At 42.9% G+C, this 17,851-nt stretch overlaps 1 protein-coding gene across 3 annotated transcripts; it reads right to left on the bottom strand.

Moving 5' to 3' along the window:
- Window positions 1-1,733: 1,733 nt before the first annotated feature.
- Window positions 1,734-8,544, bottom strand: TMEM167B (transmembrane protein 167B). 3 transcript variants are annotated; one of them, XM_036273629.1, is made up of 4 exons: window positions 8,431-8,544; window positions 5,498-5,629; window positions 3,891-4,018; window positions 1,734-2,532 (listed from the first exon to the last, which is right to left on the bottom strand). In XM_036273629.1, the coding sequence occupies exons 1-3, from the start codon at window positions 8,438-8,440 to the stop codon at window positions 3,936-3,938; spliced, it is 225 nt and encodes a 74-aa protein (XP_036129522.1). In that variant the 5' UTR covers window positions 8,441-8,544; the 3' UTR covers window positions 1,734-2,532; window positions 3,891-3,935. The 3 variants fall into 3 exon arrangements, with proteins under 3 accessions (XP_036129522.1, XP_036129523.1, XP_036129521.1); XM_036273630.1 differs by having other exon boundaries at window positions 1,734-2,059; XM_036273628.1 differs by having other exon boundaries at window positions 1,734-4,018.
- Window positions 8,545-17,851: the final 9,307 nt, after the last annotated feature.

Genomic DNA, 17,851 nt, shown 5'->3' with positions numbered 1-17,851 from the left:
TCGCCTGGCTCGGAGGGGAAACCATGTTGTAGGGACAGGTGGGACAAATGCCCACAAAACTGAATCGCGGTGCTCTTTTGAACTTTGTGCAAGCTATATATACATATATTTGTTTTAACCACTTTTTTTTCTTTATTTTAGAGAGGAAGGAAGAAGGAACGAGAGATAGAAATATCGATGACCGCCTCCTGCATGCCCCTCACTGGGGATTTGGCCCACAACCTGGGCATGTGCCCTGACTGGGAATCAAAGTGGTGACCTCTTGGTGCATGGGTCCACGCTCAACCATTGAGCCGCACAGGCTGGGCGCAGCTACGTATTTATATCCATATCTGTAGTTTTTCTTTGACCTTTGATCCAAGTTCTGGATATAAGATGATTCAATCTCAGTAATGGGTGAATGACTCCTTTCCCATGAAGAAGGCAAATCCTGGTCTTTACCTACATCAGTTTCCCTAGTTCCTTCTCCCAAGGGAGAAGGCAAAGATCATTTTACCAAAGGGAAAGGTGAGACTAGATTAGGTAGGACAGCTTATCCCTGTCCTCACAGAGCCCTCTTGCTCCCCAGCACTTGATGCTATGGCAGTCATTCTTCTGAACCTTCATTTATTTTCATATCCACTAAAATAACACTTTCAAACTCCAGAACGAGTAAAGTGAAAAACAGAAGTGATTATATAAGTAGAATTAGCTCCTTTTACAATCAGCACAATTTTAATGTGTTTCATCTTTTTTAATGAAATAGGTGTATGTGGGAAGACAACTAAAACTTTTAGAGATTTGCCCTGGCCGGTTTGGCTCAGCGGTTAGAGCGTCGACCTACGGTCCAGAGAGACCAGGGTCTGGTTCCCACTAAGGGCATGTACCTCGGTTGCAGTTTGTCCCCCGCCCTGGTTGGTTGTGCGGGTGGCAGCCATTCGATGTGTCCCTTTCACATCGATGTTTCTCTCTCTCCCCCACTCTATCTGAACAAAAAATGGAAAAATGTCCTCGGGTGAGGATTAAAAAAAAAAACTTTCGGAGATTAGTAGAAAATGATTTGTGCCCTACCGGTGTGGTTCAGTGGCTGCGCATCGACCCCATGTACCAAGAGGTCACTGGTTTGATTCCCAGTCAGGGCACATGCCCAGGTAGTGGGCCAAATCCCCAGTGGGGGGCATGCAGCAGGTGGCCAATCGATGTTCTCTCTCATCAATATTTCTCTCCCTCTCCCTTCCTCTCTCTAAAATCAATAAAGAAAAATTGAAGAAAGATGTGTGAAGTTCTAATTTATACTTCTGCCAGCCCTAACATGCACTTGAAATAAACACCTAGGGGAAAGTATTCAATATATGTCAGAATCCTATTGGCTTAAGGGTTTTCTAGGTATGTGCCTGGTTAACCTGACAAGATGATTTGAATGAAGTTTATGGCTGGTAAGGGCAGATGATACTTGCATTTTAATAGCAGTAGTTGGTAAAATGCATTGAAAAGTGTCATCTACCTTACTTGATACACCTCAAATATATACAGTATAGGCTGATATATATATATATCGGCCCTCCCCCAAAAGAGAAAGCTCTAATAGATTCTGAACTATATCATACATTTGGTGAGCATCACAAGTGTTAACAGGAATGATGGTATTAATTTAAATTAAAAAGGTATACTATGGTCAGGACCCAAGGGAATATTGAACAAAGTTCAATAAATTCAGCATGTGACAAATGAAATGGACAGAAACAGTAGGGAAAGAAATTTTATTTTCAAGGATTTGTGCAGACAATGGTGAATAAAAAATGTATTTTAACTATAAAAAGCTGACTTCATTCCACCCTGGCATACAGGGTTTATGGTGATGCCAGTTTAAATCTGGGGTGATACTGCAATCCCCATTCTTCCACTCCTAAAAGACTGTCTTAGAGAACTATAATTTTCAGTCAAAAAATGACACATCAAGCAAAGTAATGAGTTAAAACAGGTTTCTGCTTATCTTCTTACATAAAGTCAAATGAAATAAGCTGTGTAGTTGTATTTTTTGCTGTAAATTGTCTTCACTCTGTGCACTTTTTGGTACATTCTGGAATGAAAATATATCAAAATATTACAATTCAAGAGTCAAGATGACCCACCCAGGAGGCTGTAAAAACTGGTTTGAATAACTGAAACTGTGAAATGGAACTAGTTTAATATATGAAACAGCTCTAAGCACCAAATTTAGAGACATTAGCCCTATTAGAAAACAAGTCTTTAAAGCTACAAAATAACAAGTGCAAACATGCTGAACCTGTATTTCCAGGGAGTAACACTCCCGTTGGCCAATAGGTCCCAAACTCACACCCATGCGTCTAACCCTTTCCAGTCCTTTTCCTTTCTCTCATGTGAAAGATCCTCAGAAATGACCATGGAAAGCATATGAATCATTGAAATTTTACCCTGTGGACCAGTTCCTGAAGAGATAACAGCCACAACTCTGAGATGATTTGACATGTAGTGTTTATGTGATGACTTTCTATACTTGGAGAAACCCTCAACTTCTGAGCAGCTTTTTTCCTTTTGGAGTAAGACAAAAGACAATTTACTGCCACACAGGGGTCAACCATACCTACCTGTCCACAGTCAAGTTTTATTCTCATGGACAATTCAACTGGTAGACCTAATTACAATAATTTTAGACCAACTTTTTATAAAATAAAGAAGTTCTAGGCTTCAAAAATACATTCGATCCTTTTGCTGATATAAGGAGGGAATAAAGAAATCTTCCCTTCAAATGTTGAGTCACCCTCATTTTATTCATGGGCTCTATGAACTGTCCAAATATGCCTATGAATATCAGCAATTTCTCACTCATTCAAACTTCTCATGTTCTTATAATACAGAATTTACAAGGGATAGCTAAAGAAGATTTTAATATGACAAAAATTAAAAGTTGGCCAAGAAAAGCAAGTAATCAACTAAAAACTGCCATAATAATCCAGATTTAAACAAATAATAAATTTGTATCTTGGATAACATGATAAAACTTCCATTTAACATCACAATTTATACTAGACAACTTTACTAGTATATGAACTAATATACTAGATTTGTTTTTCCTACTCTAGCTGCAAATATATTAAACAATTATTTCTTCAATCGTTTCTCTTTTCCCTAGTGGTGGCTTTAAAACTGAGTAACAGTATTTAGTTCTCAGTAATTTAGAAAATATAAAAAGGCTTTAGGAAAATAGAGACAGTAGATTCATTTTCATATACCATTTGATGGGGTGAAGTTTCCTTTTGGGGATACTGGTAAATACAACATTTTTTTCTTGTCTGAGTTATTGCTTTCTGGTCTCATCACAGACACATAACTCCTAAATCTTATGTAGGCCCAGATTATCTTGACAACTCTCCAGCTCCCAGCACAGAGATTTCATATGTTCTCTTATGTTGCCAGATGGATATATGAAAGATAAATTTCCAAAGCCAAAAAATGTCTTGGCATTGTACAACTCCTGTTTCCCACCCCCCTCCAATTTGCCAAATTTAAATATCTCCTTCTAAGAGAAGTATCTCCTGAAAAGTATCTCCTCGTAAGAGATCTGAACACAGCTATGTCCTTTCCTAATGAGCCTTGGTTTGAAAAGATCCTGACAAGGGCTGAGAACAAAATAGGTGGTAGGTTTTTAAGCAGGAGGTATGTAATGTTATCACCCAGGGGTGTACTTTATCTGGACATTATATGCTGTCTGCCGAGAACTGATTTAAGGAAAATGGCTTTCTTGAGTCCCCTGAAGCATAAATAATGTTTGCAACCATGAGTTTTCCCCATATATGGGAGGGGCAGATACTGTGGTGTCATCCTGGGAACTTTGATGATTTTGGCTGAACTCTCCTACGCTGGGCCCAGGCCCCCAACAGGTTCTTCACCCTTGTCCCCTTGGTTGGCAGTTGATGACATGGATGCTTTGGAATTCATTTTATAAAGAGGACATAAAAGGCCATTACGACGCAGGTGATTGCCACAGCAGCATGCAGCCTGGTTCCAATCACAGCAGCTAGCAGACAAAAGTAAAAAGAGAAAAGAAATCAGAGCCTGCCCTTCACGTAAGTCTTCACCTTCAAGGTGATATTTTGAAATCTCTAGTCACAGATGAAGAGACCTACCAAAGGTCTCAAGAATCCACTTGAGGATGTATTTATTTATTTATTTATTTTTGTTCAGATAGAGCGGGAGGGAGAGAGAGAGAGAAACATCGATGTGAAGGGACACATCGAGTGGCTGCCACCCGCACGACCAACCAGGGCCGGGGACAAACTGCAACCGAGGTACGTGCCTTTAGCGGAAACCGAACCCGGGTCTCTCTGTACCGCAGGCCAACGCTCCAACCGCTGAGCCAAACCGGCCAGGGCTTGAGGATGTATTTAAATACTACCCTAGGCCTGGCTAGTGTGGCTCAGTGGTTGAGCATCGACCCATGCACCGGGAGGTTGCCGGTTCGATTCCCGGTCAGGGCACATGCCCAGGTTGTGGGCCAGATCCCCAGTGGTGGGCACACAGGAGGCATGCTCTCTCTCATCAATCTTTCTATCTCTCTTTCTCCCTTCTCCCTTCCTCTCTCTCTAAAAATAAAGAAAAAATAAATAAAAAAAAATACTACCCTAGGTTTAAGGTGAATATACCATTTGTTTATATTTTGCCCTATTTTGCAAACAGACTTGGGTAGTTAGGATTCCAGATGAAGGTACCCAAAATAAAAAGTAAAAAAGCATTTGTGTTAATAAAATCAAAACTTAAAAAACTCTGCCCGGCTGGTGTCGCTCAGTGGTTGAGCATCGACCCATACACCAAGAGGTCGCCAATTTAATTTCCAGTCAAAGCACGTGCCCAGGTTGTGGGCCCAATCCTCATTGTGGGGCATGCAGGATGCAGCCAATTGATGTTTTCTCTCATCAATGTTTTTTTCTCTCTCTCCCTCTCCCTTCCTCTCTAAAATCAATAAAGAAAAAAAAAAAAAATATATATATATATATATATTTTTTTTTTTTTGCATTTATCTTCAGATAGAGTGGGAGGGAGAGGGGGGAAAGACAGAGAGAGAAACATCGATGTGAGAGAGACGCATCGACTGGTCGCCACCCACTTGACCCCAAGCAGGGACAAACTGCAACCGAGGTACATGCCCTTAGCGGGAACTGAACCCGACACACTCTGGTCCACAGGCCGACGCTCCAACCACAGAGCCAAACTGGCCAGGGCAAGAAAAAATATTTAAAAGATCCCAATATATTCTTTCCAGAAATTCAGAAAAATTTTTCATCAGTAAACTATTCTTCCCAATAATTCCAGTCCAGTCTAAAATAATTTAATTTATATACTTGTCTTCCGTGGAGAGTATTAAAATTACTTTGATGCTAAAATAAACAATTATGTAGAAGTGGAACCAAATATAATCCTAACCTATCTCACCCTCACTTTGTAGCAGCTCACTGTCCAGAGATAGCAAGCTTCTCTTCCTGTGCAGATATGCTCTTACCTTTGTAAAACACACCCCAAACTCCCTTCTTCTCTGATAGCAGCCAGGTTTTGAGACGAGGAACTTTCTTGAAGTAGGCACAGGTACAAACAAAGAGCAAACCAAACACCAGAATCCCATCCAAGGAGTACACTGTTACAGGAAGAAAAGAAAGGCTTTGGTGTTAATCACTTTGGGACAAGTGATCCCACTGGAGAACTCCAAGGAGCAAAGTGTGTGATATACTATCAAGATGATAACCTTAATGGCAGTGCCAACCCTTGACATAAGGGAGCCAGGGTCCTGGGACTAGCAAGGTTACCTTACTGTTCCCAAAAGTTGCTTATAGGCATCCCCCTTACAATAATTTAACTGTGCCCTGCCCTCCCCTCCCCTCCCCTTTTAAGAAATACAAATCCTGAGAAAAGTGCATCACTTTACGTGGACTCGGACTCCCAGGAATGGCCAGTGCTGGCAAGAGGTTGAGAGAGTCCTAAGAATTCTTGGAGCCTTGCCCTGGCTGGTGTGGCTCAGTTAGCTGAATATCCTCCTGTGCACTGAAAGGTTGCTGGGTCGATTCCCACTCAGGGAACCAAAAAGAAAAAGAATCCTTGGACCCTCAGTTGGGATAATTAAGCATTCTTATTATAAATCATTCATGTATGCCCTGGCCAATTTTTTTTAATCCTTACCCGGGGATATTTTTCCGTTTTTGTTCAGATAAGAGTTTGAGGTAGAGGGAGAGAGGGGGAGAGAGAAACATCGATGTGAGAGAAATACATCCATTGGCTGCCTCCCACATGACCCTGACTAGGGCCAGGACCAACTGCAACCAATGTACCTGCCCTTGACCGGAACTGAACTTGCAACTCATTGGTCCTCGGGCTGATGCTCTAACTGCTGATCAAAACCAGCCAGGGCACCTACTTGTCAAAGGCACATACAAGGGCACGTACCTGGGTTGCAGGTTCCTCCATGGTCCCCAGTTGGCATACATGAGGCAACCAATTGATGTATCTTTCTCACATCAATGTTTCTATCTCTCTCTCCCTTTCCCTTCCTCCCTCTCTAAAATCAATAAAGAAAAAAAAATTTTTTTTAAATATCCTTGGATGAGGATTAACAAAAAAAATGAGAATTAACAACAACAAAAAATAATAAAAATATAAATAAATAAATCATTCATGTGATAAAAGATCTAGATATTTAGCTCTCTCAGATATGCATTTGTTGAAGAACATTTTAAAGCAAAAAGTGAAGCTTAACGGAAATTGCAAGTTAGAATCCATATGACAAGTTTCCTATGCTTGTCTTATACTTCATGCATGATACTCTACTTACAAACCAAATTTCTGCCAGAATAGCAACAGATTCTTGTAAAAGATATATATCTTTCTGAGGCTTCAACATTTCAACATAGTGGAAGAATTGTGGGGGGAAAACTTTGAACAATTCTATTTCTTATATATGTAAACCAAGCTATTTCTTGTACATGTAAGCACAATAAATCACCTAACTGCAAAAAGAGATAGCAAACCACAAAAGGGGAGGGGGACTAGAGTTTACTCAGTAATCATTACGCGTCAGACATCTATCTTACTCTTACTTCCTGGTTCAGATGATTTCTTGCTCTGGGTGATGTCCCTTCTCCTAGCCTAGTAATCTCAGATCTCTGACTGCTCAGAAAGCTCCAAAAAGATAATTTACATAAGCAGCTTCTGCCAGTTCTGGATCAGTCTATCTCCTTTTGTCCCTCCAGTAAAACTCTCACAGGGAAGTGTCACAAAAGAGTTCAGTAAATTAATATACACATTAAGTTTTAATGACGATCAATACCTATATGTGCTAGTCCCCCCCCCCCCCCATAAGTTACTGCAGTCAATGACAAAATTCACGATGTGAAATTTGAGTCTTTGGTGTCTGGCTATGGAGAAGGTACTTTTTTTTATTAAAAAATATTTTCTTTATTAACTTTACAGAGAAAAGGAGAGGGAGAGAGAGATGAAAACATCGATGAAAGAGAACATCGATTGGCCACCACCTGCATGCCCCCTCCTGGGGATGGGGCCCACAACCTGGGAATATGCCCTGACCGGGAATCGAACCTGAGACCTCTTGGTGCATGGGTCAATGCTCAACCACTGAGCCACACCTGCTGGGCTGGAGAAGGTACTTTTGAGAAATGCTTTCCTGTGCCCTTTAAATCATACTGCCTAAGAGGCTTTCTCTTCTTTCCTGTAAGGCTAACTCTAAAGACCATAAAAGCCTCCTGCCCTTCCCCAGAATTCGGAAATCATGTCTATAAAGTGTTTGAAGAGGCCTGGAAAATTGAGTCAGATAAACAGCGTGACAACTGCCTCATCATTGAGAAGAGACAGTCTCCAAACCCACCACTAGCCAGGGTCTCCAGATGGAATCATCCAAACAGAACTTTAGAATCTAACAAGAGAAAGCTGCCCGGCATTTTTTTCAAAAGACGACACTGTTTTAGGTTCTACAGTCACCCCCTCAAAGTGTGGGGCTTGAGATCCTTTGTGATTTCTTGGCTCCCATAACGAGCCTACCGTCGGAAAGTAAGAGAACGTAGGGGGTAAGAGCCTCTCTTTCCCCAGGTGCTAAACTTTAGCAGCTAAGGCATTAATTAGTTCAACCTGGAGTGGCCATTCCAAGAAGCTTGTAGGGCCAGAACGAACTTCTAGGAAGGGGAGAAGGGAAAGCACAGGGTAGCGACCGAGAACGCGGGGTGTGGGTATGAGAGGCACTGTGGTTCTACATCGGCACGGGACCGGGGAACCGGGGAGGGGTCTAGAGGACAGGAATCAGGGGCACCCAGAGAGGCCAAGAAGGCTGAGCCGGGAGGAGGCGGGGAGAACAGCCACGTCAGTCCCGGCCTCGCCTGCCACGTTTCCCCTCGTCCTTCCCTCCCATCCTCCGTTCTGGGCATTGGCTCTCACCGTTCGTCATGGCGACTGGGCCTGGGCCTGGCTAGGAGGTCTGGGATCAGCGGTGGCAGGAGCGAAGGCGGGAAACCCAGCTCCCGCTTGACACTTCCCGATCCCGGCCGCAGCGACGGGTAGGAACCGTAGTACGCAGACGCAAGGGCAGGGCGGCGAGCGCCGAACGCAACTAGGAGTGGCTAGCAGATTGCCGAGCTAGGGGACCTGTGTGGGTGGGGCTTGCGTGCTTACGCAAGGGTAAAATGCGGGCTGTCCGGATGGCGTCCTGCGTGGCCATGGTAACCAAGTCTTTTCCGGGTGCCTGTGCAGAATGAGTGTTGGGGGCATAACCTAACCCGTTCACGTCGTTGTGGGTGAAAGGTAGGGACCTTGCAGTTTTGCACTTTATTTTGTGCTATGGCAGCTGCTGTGTGCGTTTGTATGTCTCTAGCCTACCTGCGACAGAGAAGTCCCGGGTTTCCTCCGCTCAAGAGTCCTGACACCGGCCGTCAAGAGTGGCCCCTGCGGCCTCCAGGATTGCTCTTTCCGCGCGGCTCTTACTCATAAATCTGGATAGCCAGACTGCGTTTGAACTTTCGAAAGGAAATTATAACAAAAACAAGTCTCATATTTCAGATCCTAATGCTCCACGTTGTCGGGAAACATTCAGATAATTGCCTGTTGTATATATTTTTTTGAAACGTTCAGGAAAGTCTCGATTATCTTCTGTATTTAGTTAATGCTGGGATCACCTCTGCCACTTTCACCAGAAATCGGCGATTATTTAGACAGCTCTTCCCACATTTTCACAAGCTGATAAGAGATATCATCAGTTTTCAGTGGTGTAGGGGATAGGGACAAAGTCACAGATTCCATTTTGTACATTGAAATCCTTACCTGCACACAACTCGACCTGCTTTACTGGCTCCGGGCGAGAAAGCAACTCTGTGTCCTCCCGGGATGAAACTGTAAGGTTAACCATCGGTAGTGGTTGTCAAGCTCCTCAAGGGACTCTGCCGCCCTTGCCGCAGCGCCATCTGCTGGCTGCTGCCTGATTGGTCACGCATAAGAAAAGTCATCAAAACTTTATAAAGGCAAAACAAGCATGATGCAGCCTGGCTAGTGTGGCTTAGTTGGTTGAGCATTCTCTCATTCACCAAGAGCTCGCGTTGGATGCCGGGTCAGGGCACATGCCCGGGTTGCCTCTGATCCCCAGTAGGGAGCGGGCAGAAGGCAGCCAGTCGATGTTTGTCTCTCTCCCTCTCCCTTCCTCTCTAAAAATCAATAAAAACATATTTAAAAAAGTATTATGCAGGACAGACTCCTTGAGATAATACACATAAATGTAGAATAAAAAAACAAAACAGCCCTGGCCGGTTTGGCTCAGCGATAGAGCGTTGGCCAGTGGACCAATGAGTTATGGATGTTCTATTCCAGCCAAGGGCACATACCTGGGTTACAGTTCGTCCCCAGCCCTGGTCCGGATTGTGCAGGAGGCAGCCTATCACGTCGGATGTTTCTCGCTCTCCCTTTCTTTCCCTTTATCTCCCTCCTGTTCTATCTGAAGATAAATAGAAAAAAAATCCTCCGGTGAGGATTAAAAACAAACAAAACAAAAAAACAAATGGAAGATATTTGAGACAAAACCTAAGGAAAGCCAGACATATGCCCACACATACACAAACACATACACAGTGATTAGTTGTCTAATAACTATTTCTTTTTAGTAATTTTTTTCTTTGTTGATTATAGAGAGAGGGAGGAAGAGGGAGAGAGAGAGAGAAACATTGATGAGAGAGAACATTGATTGGCTGCTTCCTGCAAGCCCTCCACTGGGGATCGGGCCCACAACCGGGACGTGTGCTCTGACCAAGCCACACCAGCCAGCCAGGCTTTAAAAAATATTTTTAATTGATTTTTTAGAGAGAGAGATAGAAACATTTATGAGATATGGATCAGCTGCCTTCTGCAGGCCAGGTGACCTCTTGGTGCATGGGACAATGCTCAATCCACTGAACCACCTTGACAGCACTACCTAATTACTATTTCAAAGGACAGTGAAAGACCACAACATCTAAATGGTTATTTTTCACTCTGCTCGGATTTTACCCTTTTTTGTTTCTTCTTTTTTCACGTGTATATCTTTCTTCTCCTTCCTACTCTTTTTTTTCCTCACCCGAGGACATTTTTCCATTTTTTGTTCAGATAGAGTGGGAGGGAGAGAAAGGAAGAGAGAGAGAGAGAGAGAGAGAGAGAGAGAGAGAAACATCGACATGAAAGGGACACATCGAGTGGCTGCCACCCACACGACCCAACCAGAGCCGGGGACAAACTGCAACTGAGGTACACTCTTAGTGAGAACCAAACCCGGGTCTCTCTGAACCACAGGCCAACGCTCTAACCACTGAGCAAAACTGGCCAGGGCCTCCTTCCTACTCTTTTCCCCACTCATTTATATTTGTTTTCTTCCTCCACCATATTTTTTTCGTTTCTTGTTTTTATAAAGTAGTTTACCTTTTATTATATAAAGCAAATCTCACCAGATTTTTATTTCAAAATCAGTTATATAAAAATTTTTATATTTAAAAAAAATTATAGTATTTCTTTATCTCTGTAAAATTGGGTTACAGTGATTGTTCCTTTCTAGGGTTGTTGAAGAATTAAATGAATTACTGTTAATGACACCTGGCACAGAAGTGCCCCATTAAATGTTAACTACTACTCTTGTTGTTCATTTGTTTAAAAAACATTTACTAGCATCTACTACATGCTGGGCACTTTACCAGATGTGCAAGATTAAAGGCAAAAATGAGACCTGCCCTCAGGGAACAAACTTTATAGGAGAAAATATATGAATAAACACACTTTAGCAGAGCACAGGCATTTTTGTGTAAAGGCATTACCTTTGATCTTCACCACTGTTTTGCAGAATATTTTTTCAAGATGAAATCGGAGGTTCAAAGAAGGCACATGGGTGAGATAACATAGACAGCTAGGATCCAAAGCTAGGTCTGTCTGACTTCAAAGCTCCCTCCCCTGTTATCACACAGCCAGAATTAGGATGCTGTCACTGATACCTGTCTTTGATGATTTTGTTTCAAGCATTAGTGTTTCTGTCACCCTGGAAAGCCCCAGAGCCTCACATCAGGCCAAAGCCTGGGTCATTAGCTCTTGCAGCCCAACTGTGAGGAATAACTAGAGCTCAACTAACTGGGGAATCAATTCAGACAGTCCTCCCTCCGTTCATTTCAGCCTCCACTTGAGGACATGCAGTTGTTGCCAAATGCCTGTCAGTCAAGAACAGTAGCCTGTTTGTTAAGGTTGTTACAGTCACTGTGGCAAACAATCAGCCCTGACCGTGGCATTCTGGTTTAACCAAAGAGTAAATTCATTCCCAAAGGCACAGCTTGCAACAATAGCTTCATTTGAATTACAATATATTTGAAAAGGAATGTCAAACAGGCATTAATTTATGCTGCAAATATTTGTTTCAGGACATCTAAGTTTAAGGAATGTGCTAGCCTTTGGGAGCTCAGAGATGAAAGAGAAATACTCTATTCTTAATAAGTTTAATATTTAATAGGCAAGAAAAGCTGGGTGTATAAATAACCAGAAAATACAGTAGAAAGTGAGAAGTGTTGCAGGAAAATGCAAACAGCGCTGTGGGAGTGTAAAGCAGAGTGCTTTCGGCCGGAGAGCTCAGGGAAGGAAGGCTTGATGAAGGCTCATAATCCCAGGACTATGTATTTGTATAGTCTGTCATTTTATGCACAGTCCCATAGCAGGTGCTGAGCACTTTACATGTGCTTGATAAATATTCGTTTCATGAATGATTGAATGTGGCCTTGTGGAACTGAAATGTAGAATTCATGAAGGAGAACAGCAGGTCTTGCTAAAAGGTAGGTTATTGAATAAAAACAGCTGACACTTATGGAATGTTTACTACATGCCAGTTACTACCCAGAGCACCTTATAGGTATGAACAACACATCTAAGCCTCATAATAACCTTATAAGATTAGTAACTATTATTATCCCCATCTCACAGATGAGGAAATGGATCTGTGGAGAAGTCAACTAATTTGTCTCAAAGTAGAACAGCTTATTTCAAACCCAGCTCATTTGAACTCAGATCCTGTATGTTTAACCAAAGTGTATGGACATTATTTGGTAAACAAGCGGATGGTTTAAGATTGCATCAGATTAGCCCTGGCCGGTTTGGCTCAGCTGTTAGAGTGTCGGCCTGCGGTCCAGAGAGACCCGGGTTTGGTTCCTGCTAAGGGCACGTAACTTTGTTGCTGTTTGTCCCCGGCCCTGGTTGGGTCGTGCAAGTGGCAGCTACTCGATGTGTCCCTTTCGCATTGATGTTTCTCTCTCTCTCTCTCTCTCTCTCTCTCTCTCTCCCACTCTGTCTGAAAATGGAAAAGTGTCCTCTGGTGAGGATAAAAAAAAAAAGACTGCATCAGATTATTGCATAAATTCTGAAAGCCATTTCAAAAAATGACCCCACCTCACTAAGCCCCAAATGCAATAGCATTGCAGAGGTCTTTCTATACCCTAGCGGGGGTAGGGTGAAGGTGGGACTGCACAGTTTTGCCTAAATTTGAGGTCTGGCTGGTACTACCTGCCTGCCCTCTCCCATAATGCCTCAAGCCCACCACCCACCCTCCCATGTTCCTCTTTTCTGATAGTCTCACCCCTGCCATTCCTTGCGAATTATTCTCACACAATTCAGCTCTCTTCCCCTCTGTCTGTCCACCCTGTCTGCCTCTCTGCTGACTGCATTCTTCTGCGAACAAATCTCTTTAAAAAGTCATTCCCCCTTCCCTGGCCGGTTTGGCTGAGAGGTTAGAGTGCTGGCCCTTGGACTGAAGGGTCTTGGGTTTGATTTCCAGTCAAGGGCATGTACCTGGGTTGCTGATTCAGTCCCCGGTTCTGGTTGGGGTTATGCAGGAGGCAGCCAATCAAGGTGTCTCTCTCACATTGATGTTCTTCTCTCTCTCTCCCTTCCCCCATTTTCATTCTATCTAAAATCAATGGAAAAGTTTTCTTGGGTGAGGATTAACAAAACAAAACAAACAAGTCCAGCTGGTGTGGCTTAGTGGTTGAGCATCGACCCATGCACTAAGAGGTCACCTATTCGAGTCCCGGTCAGGGCACATGCCCAGGTTGTGGGCCAAATCCCCTGCAGAGGGGCATGCAGGAGGCGGCCAATCAATGTTCTCTCTCATCGATGTTTCTATCTCTCTCCCTCTCGCTTTTTCTTTCTCTAAAACCAATAAAAAAGAAAAAAAAATTTTAAATAAAAATAAAAAATGTGTTAAAAACAAAACAAAACCCAAACCAAAAAAAGCTTATTCCCCCTTTTTTGCTATAGTAAACACCTGGCTTTTCCTAGCAGATAGCTAAGCATCTGACAGAAATTGGCAGCCTTATTCATTCAGTAATCGTTTCTTCGGAGTCCACTCTCCTTGTTCCTACTGCCCTCTAAGGCTACTTTCCTCTCTTTGCTTTTCTACTCTTCACTATCCTTAACCGCTTATAATCTGGCTTCCATCTTCACCAATGCCCTCAAATGATCGTGTCCAGGTTATTTTGCCACCACCTATTATCAACTCCAGGCCTTTTCTTCAAGCGCTGAGCACACCAGACCACTTGCTTGCTTTTTAAGGGATTTTTCTCTTTTGGTTACCAAAATACATTCTCCTCCTCTCTCTCTTTCTGCTCTTCTTATCTTTTATCTCTTGAGCCATTCCTCAGTCTTTTCTTTTTTTTCTTTAATTTTAATTTTAATTTTTTTATCCTCACCTGAGGACTTTTTTCCATTTTTTGTTCAGATAGAGTGGGAGGGAGAGAGAGGAAGAAGAGAGAGAGAAAGAAACCGACGTGAAAGGAACACATCGAGTGGCTGCCACCCATACGACCTAACCAGGGCCGGGGACAAACTGCAACCGAGGTACGTGCCCTTTAGCGGGAACCGAACCCTGGTCTCTCTGGACCGCAGGCTGACGTTCTAACCGCTGAGCCAAACTGGCCAGGGGTCTTTCATTTTTTAAAAAAGAATTTTTTCCTTTATTGATTTTAGAGGAGAGGAAGGAGAGGGAGAGAGAGAGATAGAAACATCAATGAGAGAGACTATCAATTGGCCATCTCCTGCATGCCCCCCACTGGGGATCAGGCCCACAACCTGGGCATGTGCCCTGACTGGGAATCGAACTGGTGACCTCTTGGTGCATGGGTCTATGCTCAACCACTGAGCCACACCGCTGGGCTTTTCTTTCTATTGATTTACATTTTGTAAGGATCTGCCCTTTGCCTCCCTTCTCTCTTGCCTTTGTTCCTATGCAGTCTTTGACTATCTGTCACCTTTGTGTTTAGATCGCTCATGCCATTTTCTCTAGTCTTCATTTCTCTGGATTTCCAGGCCTGCCTGTCCATCTGTCTTTAGGACATCTCTAGACTCTCAAACTCAGAATGAACTCATTTTCTTCCTTCCCCAGTTGCTTTCCCCTTTTACATTCCAATTAATATTAATAGCATTCCATCAATCTAGATGTGAACATCTCTCTCCATAGCTCTCAGATTCCTTTGGACACAGGTCCTGTAAATCTCCTGATAAAGTTCCTTCTTCCTCTTAATTCAGGATCTAATTGCCTCTCAGCTCATCATAGGTGGTCTGCCAGCTAAAGTGATCTTTTATTTATTTATTTATTTATTTTTTATCCTCACCTGAGGATATTTTTCCATATTTTGTACAGATAGAGTGGGAGGGAGAGAGAGGAAGGGAGAGAGAGAGAGAGAAACATCGACGTGAAGGGACGCATCGAGTGGCTGCCACCCGCACGACCAACCAGGGCCGGGGACAAACTACAACCGAAGTACGTGCCCTTAGCGGGAACCGAACCCGGGTCTCTCCGGACCGCAGGCCGACGCTCTAACCGCTGAGCCAAACCGGCCAGGGCTAAAGTGATCTTTTATTTAAGAGATAGGGGCAGCCCAGCCAGTGTGGCTCAGTGGACTGAGTGTTGTCCCATGGACTGAGTGAGAGGTCCCGGCCACATGTCTGGGTTGCAGGCTGGATCTCCAATAGTGAGCGTGCAGGAGGCAGCCAATTGATGTTTCTCTCTTTTTTATCCTCACCCGAGAACATTTTTTGCATCCATTTTCAGATAGAGCGAGAAGGAGAGAGGGAGGAAGAGAGAGAGAGAAACATCGATGTCAGAGAGACACACTGACTGGTTGCCACCGCACGACCCCATCTGGGGCTGGGGACAAACTGCAATCTAGGTATGTGCCCTTAGCGGAAACCGAACCTGGGACTCTCTGGTCTGTGGGCCGATGTTCTAACCACTGAGCAAAACTGGTCAGGGATGATGCTTCTCTTTCACATTGATGTTTATATCTCTCCCTTAAATAAAAAAATCAATAAAAACATATTTAAAAAAAAAAAAAGATAGGGGCATATGACTCTTCTGCTTAAAGACCACCCAGGAACTCTGAAGAGAACAGACAAGGCCTCTCATACTCTAACTCCAGCTTCATCCCAGACTCATTTCCTGTACCCTACCCAACAAACTTGGCTTTGACAATCCACACAAAACACCTATAGAAGCACACCATGACTTTTCCCTCTCTGTGCTTTATTTCTGCTCTGCACATAACACTGCATTTTTTTCCCCCTTTATATCTTGGATCTTCATTTCAGAATGCTGAATTACTCACACTCCCTATTACTATCATAATTGGCCCTTCCAACGTCCTTCACTTGTTATTTATCTATGCTGTCCCTTCATCTCTATTCCCATTTCTCTGACCCTGCAACCTTTTTATTTAAATATAAATAAAATTAAAATATATTTAAATGTTATGCTTTCTTTATGTTCCTGTAAAAAATATGTGTGTGTATGTTTAATTTACATAAGTGGTATTATGTTATAGATCTTATTGTGTTTCTTACTATTCAAATTTAGCACGGTTTCTAATCACTGTCCATATTGCTAATGGATTGCTTCTGGTTGCTGCATAGTATTCCTTCAAGTGTATGCAGCACCTTTTACCTATTCACTTCCCTGATACAGAACACTGTGAATGCTTTATACCTGATCCCCTAATGTGTCCTTTATTATTCTGAAATGAAATTCACAGATGATATAACCTGTTGTTGTAGGCAGCCTCTCAGATAGCCCTAATGATGTCTGCCTCCTGGTATTCTCATCCTTGTGTAATCCCCACCCCTTGAGTGTGCGCTGCACTTATTGACTGCTAGTGAATAGAAATGATGGACTATTGCCCTGGCCGGTTTGGCTCAGTGGTTAAAGTGTCGGCCTGTGGTCCTGAGAGACCCGGGTTCGGTTCCCGCTCAGGGCATGTACTTCAGTTGCAGTTTGTCCCTGGCTCTGGTCAGTTGTGTGGGTGGCGGCCACTCAATGTGTTCCTTTCACATCGATGTCTCTCTCTCTCTCTCTGGTCCTCTCTCTCCCTCCCACTCTACCTGAACAAAAAATGGAGGAATGTTCTCGGGTGAGGATTTAAAAAAAAAAAAAAAAGAAAAGAAATGATGGACTATCACTTCCAAGATTAGGTTACAAAATGACTTGGATTCCGTCTTAGGTGTTCTTCCTGGTTTTGTCTCTCATCTACTCTGAGAGAAGCCAGCTGCATGTTGCAAACTGCCCTATGGAGAAGACCGTGTGGCAGATAACTGAGGGAGGCCTCTGGCAACAACCAGTGAAGGACTGAGGCCCTTAGTCTAATGCCCAGAAGAAACTGAATTCTGGGGACAACCAAGTGAATAATTTAGGAAGTGGATCCTTCTCCATCAGTACTTCAGATGAGACTGCAGCCCCAGCAACACCCTGACTGCTACATAAGGGAAGTTGAGCCAGAGGCACCCCGCTAAATTGTATCCAGAATCCTGACTCATGGAAACTGTGATAAATGTTTATTGCTTTTGCCACTAAGTTTTGGGATAATCTGTTAACACAGCAATGATTAACTAATACACTTAACTATCCATGTAATTTAAAAATAATATATAATACCCTAAATATAATATAAAGGTAAAAAAGACAGTCAATTATAATAATATATGTTTCAATGACTGTACTAGAAGGTATAATGATTTCAGGTGCTTGCACGTATATATAGAATCACCATGAATGCAGGAGCTTCAAATGCAGACTGATTCTGGTGAGTGTTGGCTCCTCAAATTATTACAAATGATATCGCCTTTGTAACATTATTTCCTGAAATTCTTCACAGCTCTTGATAAGTTCCAAACAAAACAAAGTACAAAATCCATCCAATTTCAAGGTAATTGCTATTTTGGGAAAAATTCCCAGTTCTTTCCTTCCTGCATGTGTCTTTCTCTTTTATTTTCATACATAACACTTTGCTTGTGACCCTTTTGGTCACCAAATGAGTGGGTATATTTTTTCCTC

This window comes from Molossus molossus, unplaced genomic scaffold, assembly GCF_014108415.1.
Source record: "Molossus molossus isolate mMolMol1 unplaced genomic scaffold, mMolMol1.p scaffold_m16_p_20, whole genome shotgun sequence".
NCBI classification, from domain to species: domain Eukaryota; kingdom Metazoa; phylum Chordata; class Mammalia; order Chiroptera; family Molossidae; genus Molossus; species Molossus molossus.
This window is presented reverse-complemented; position numbering and strand designations above follow the sequence as displayed.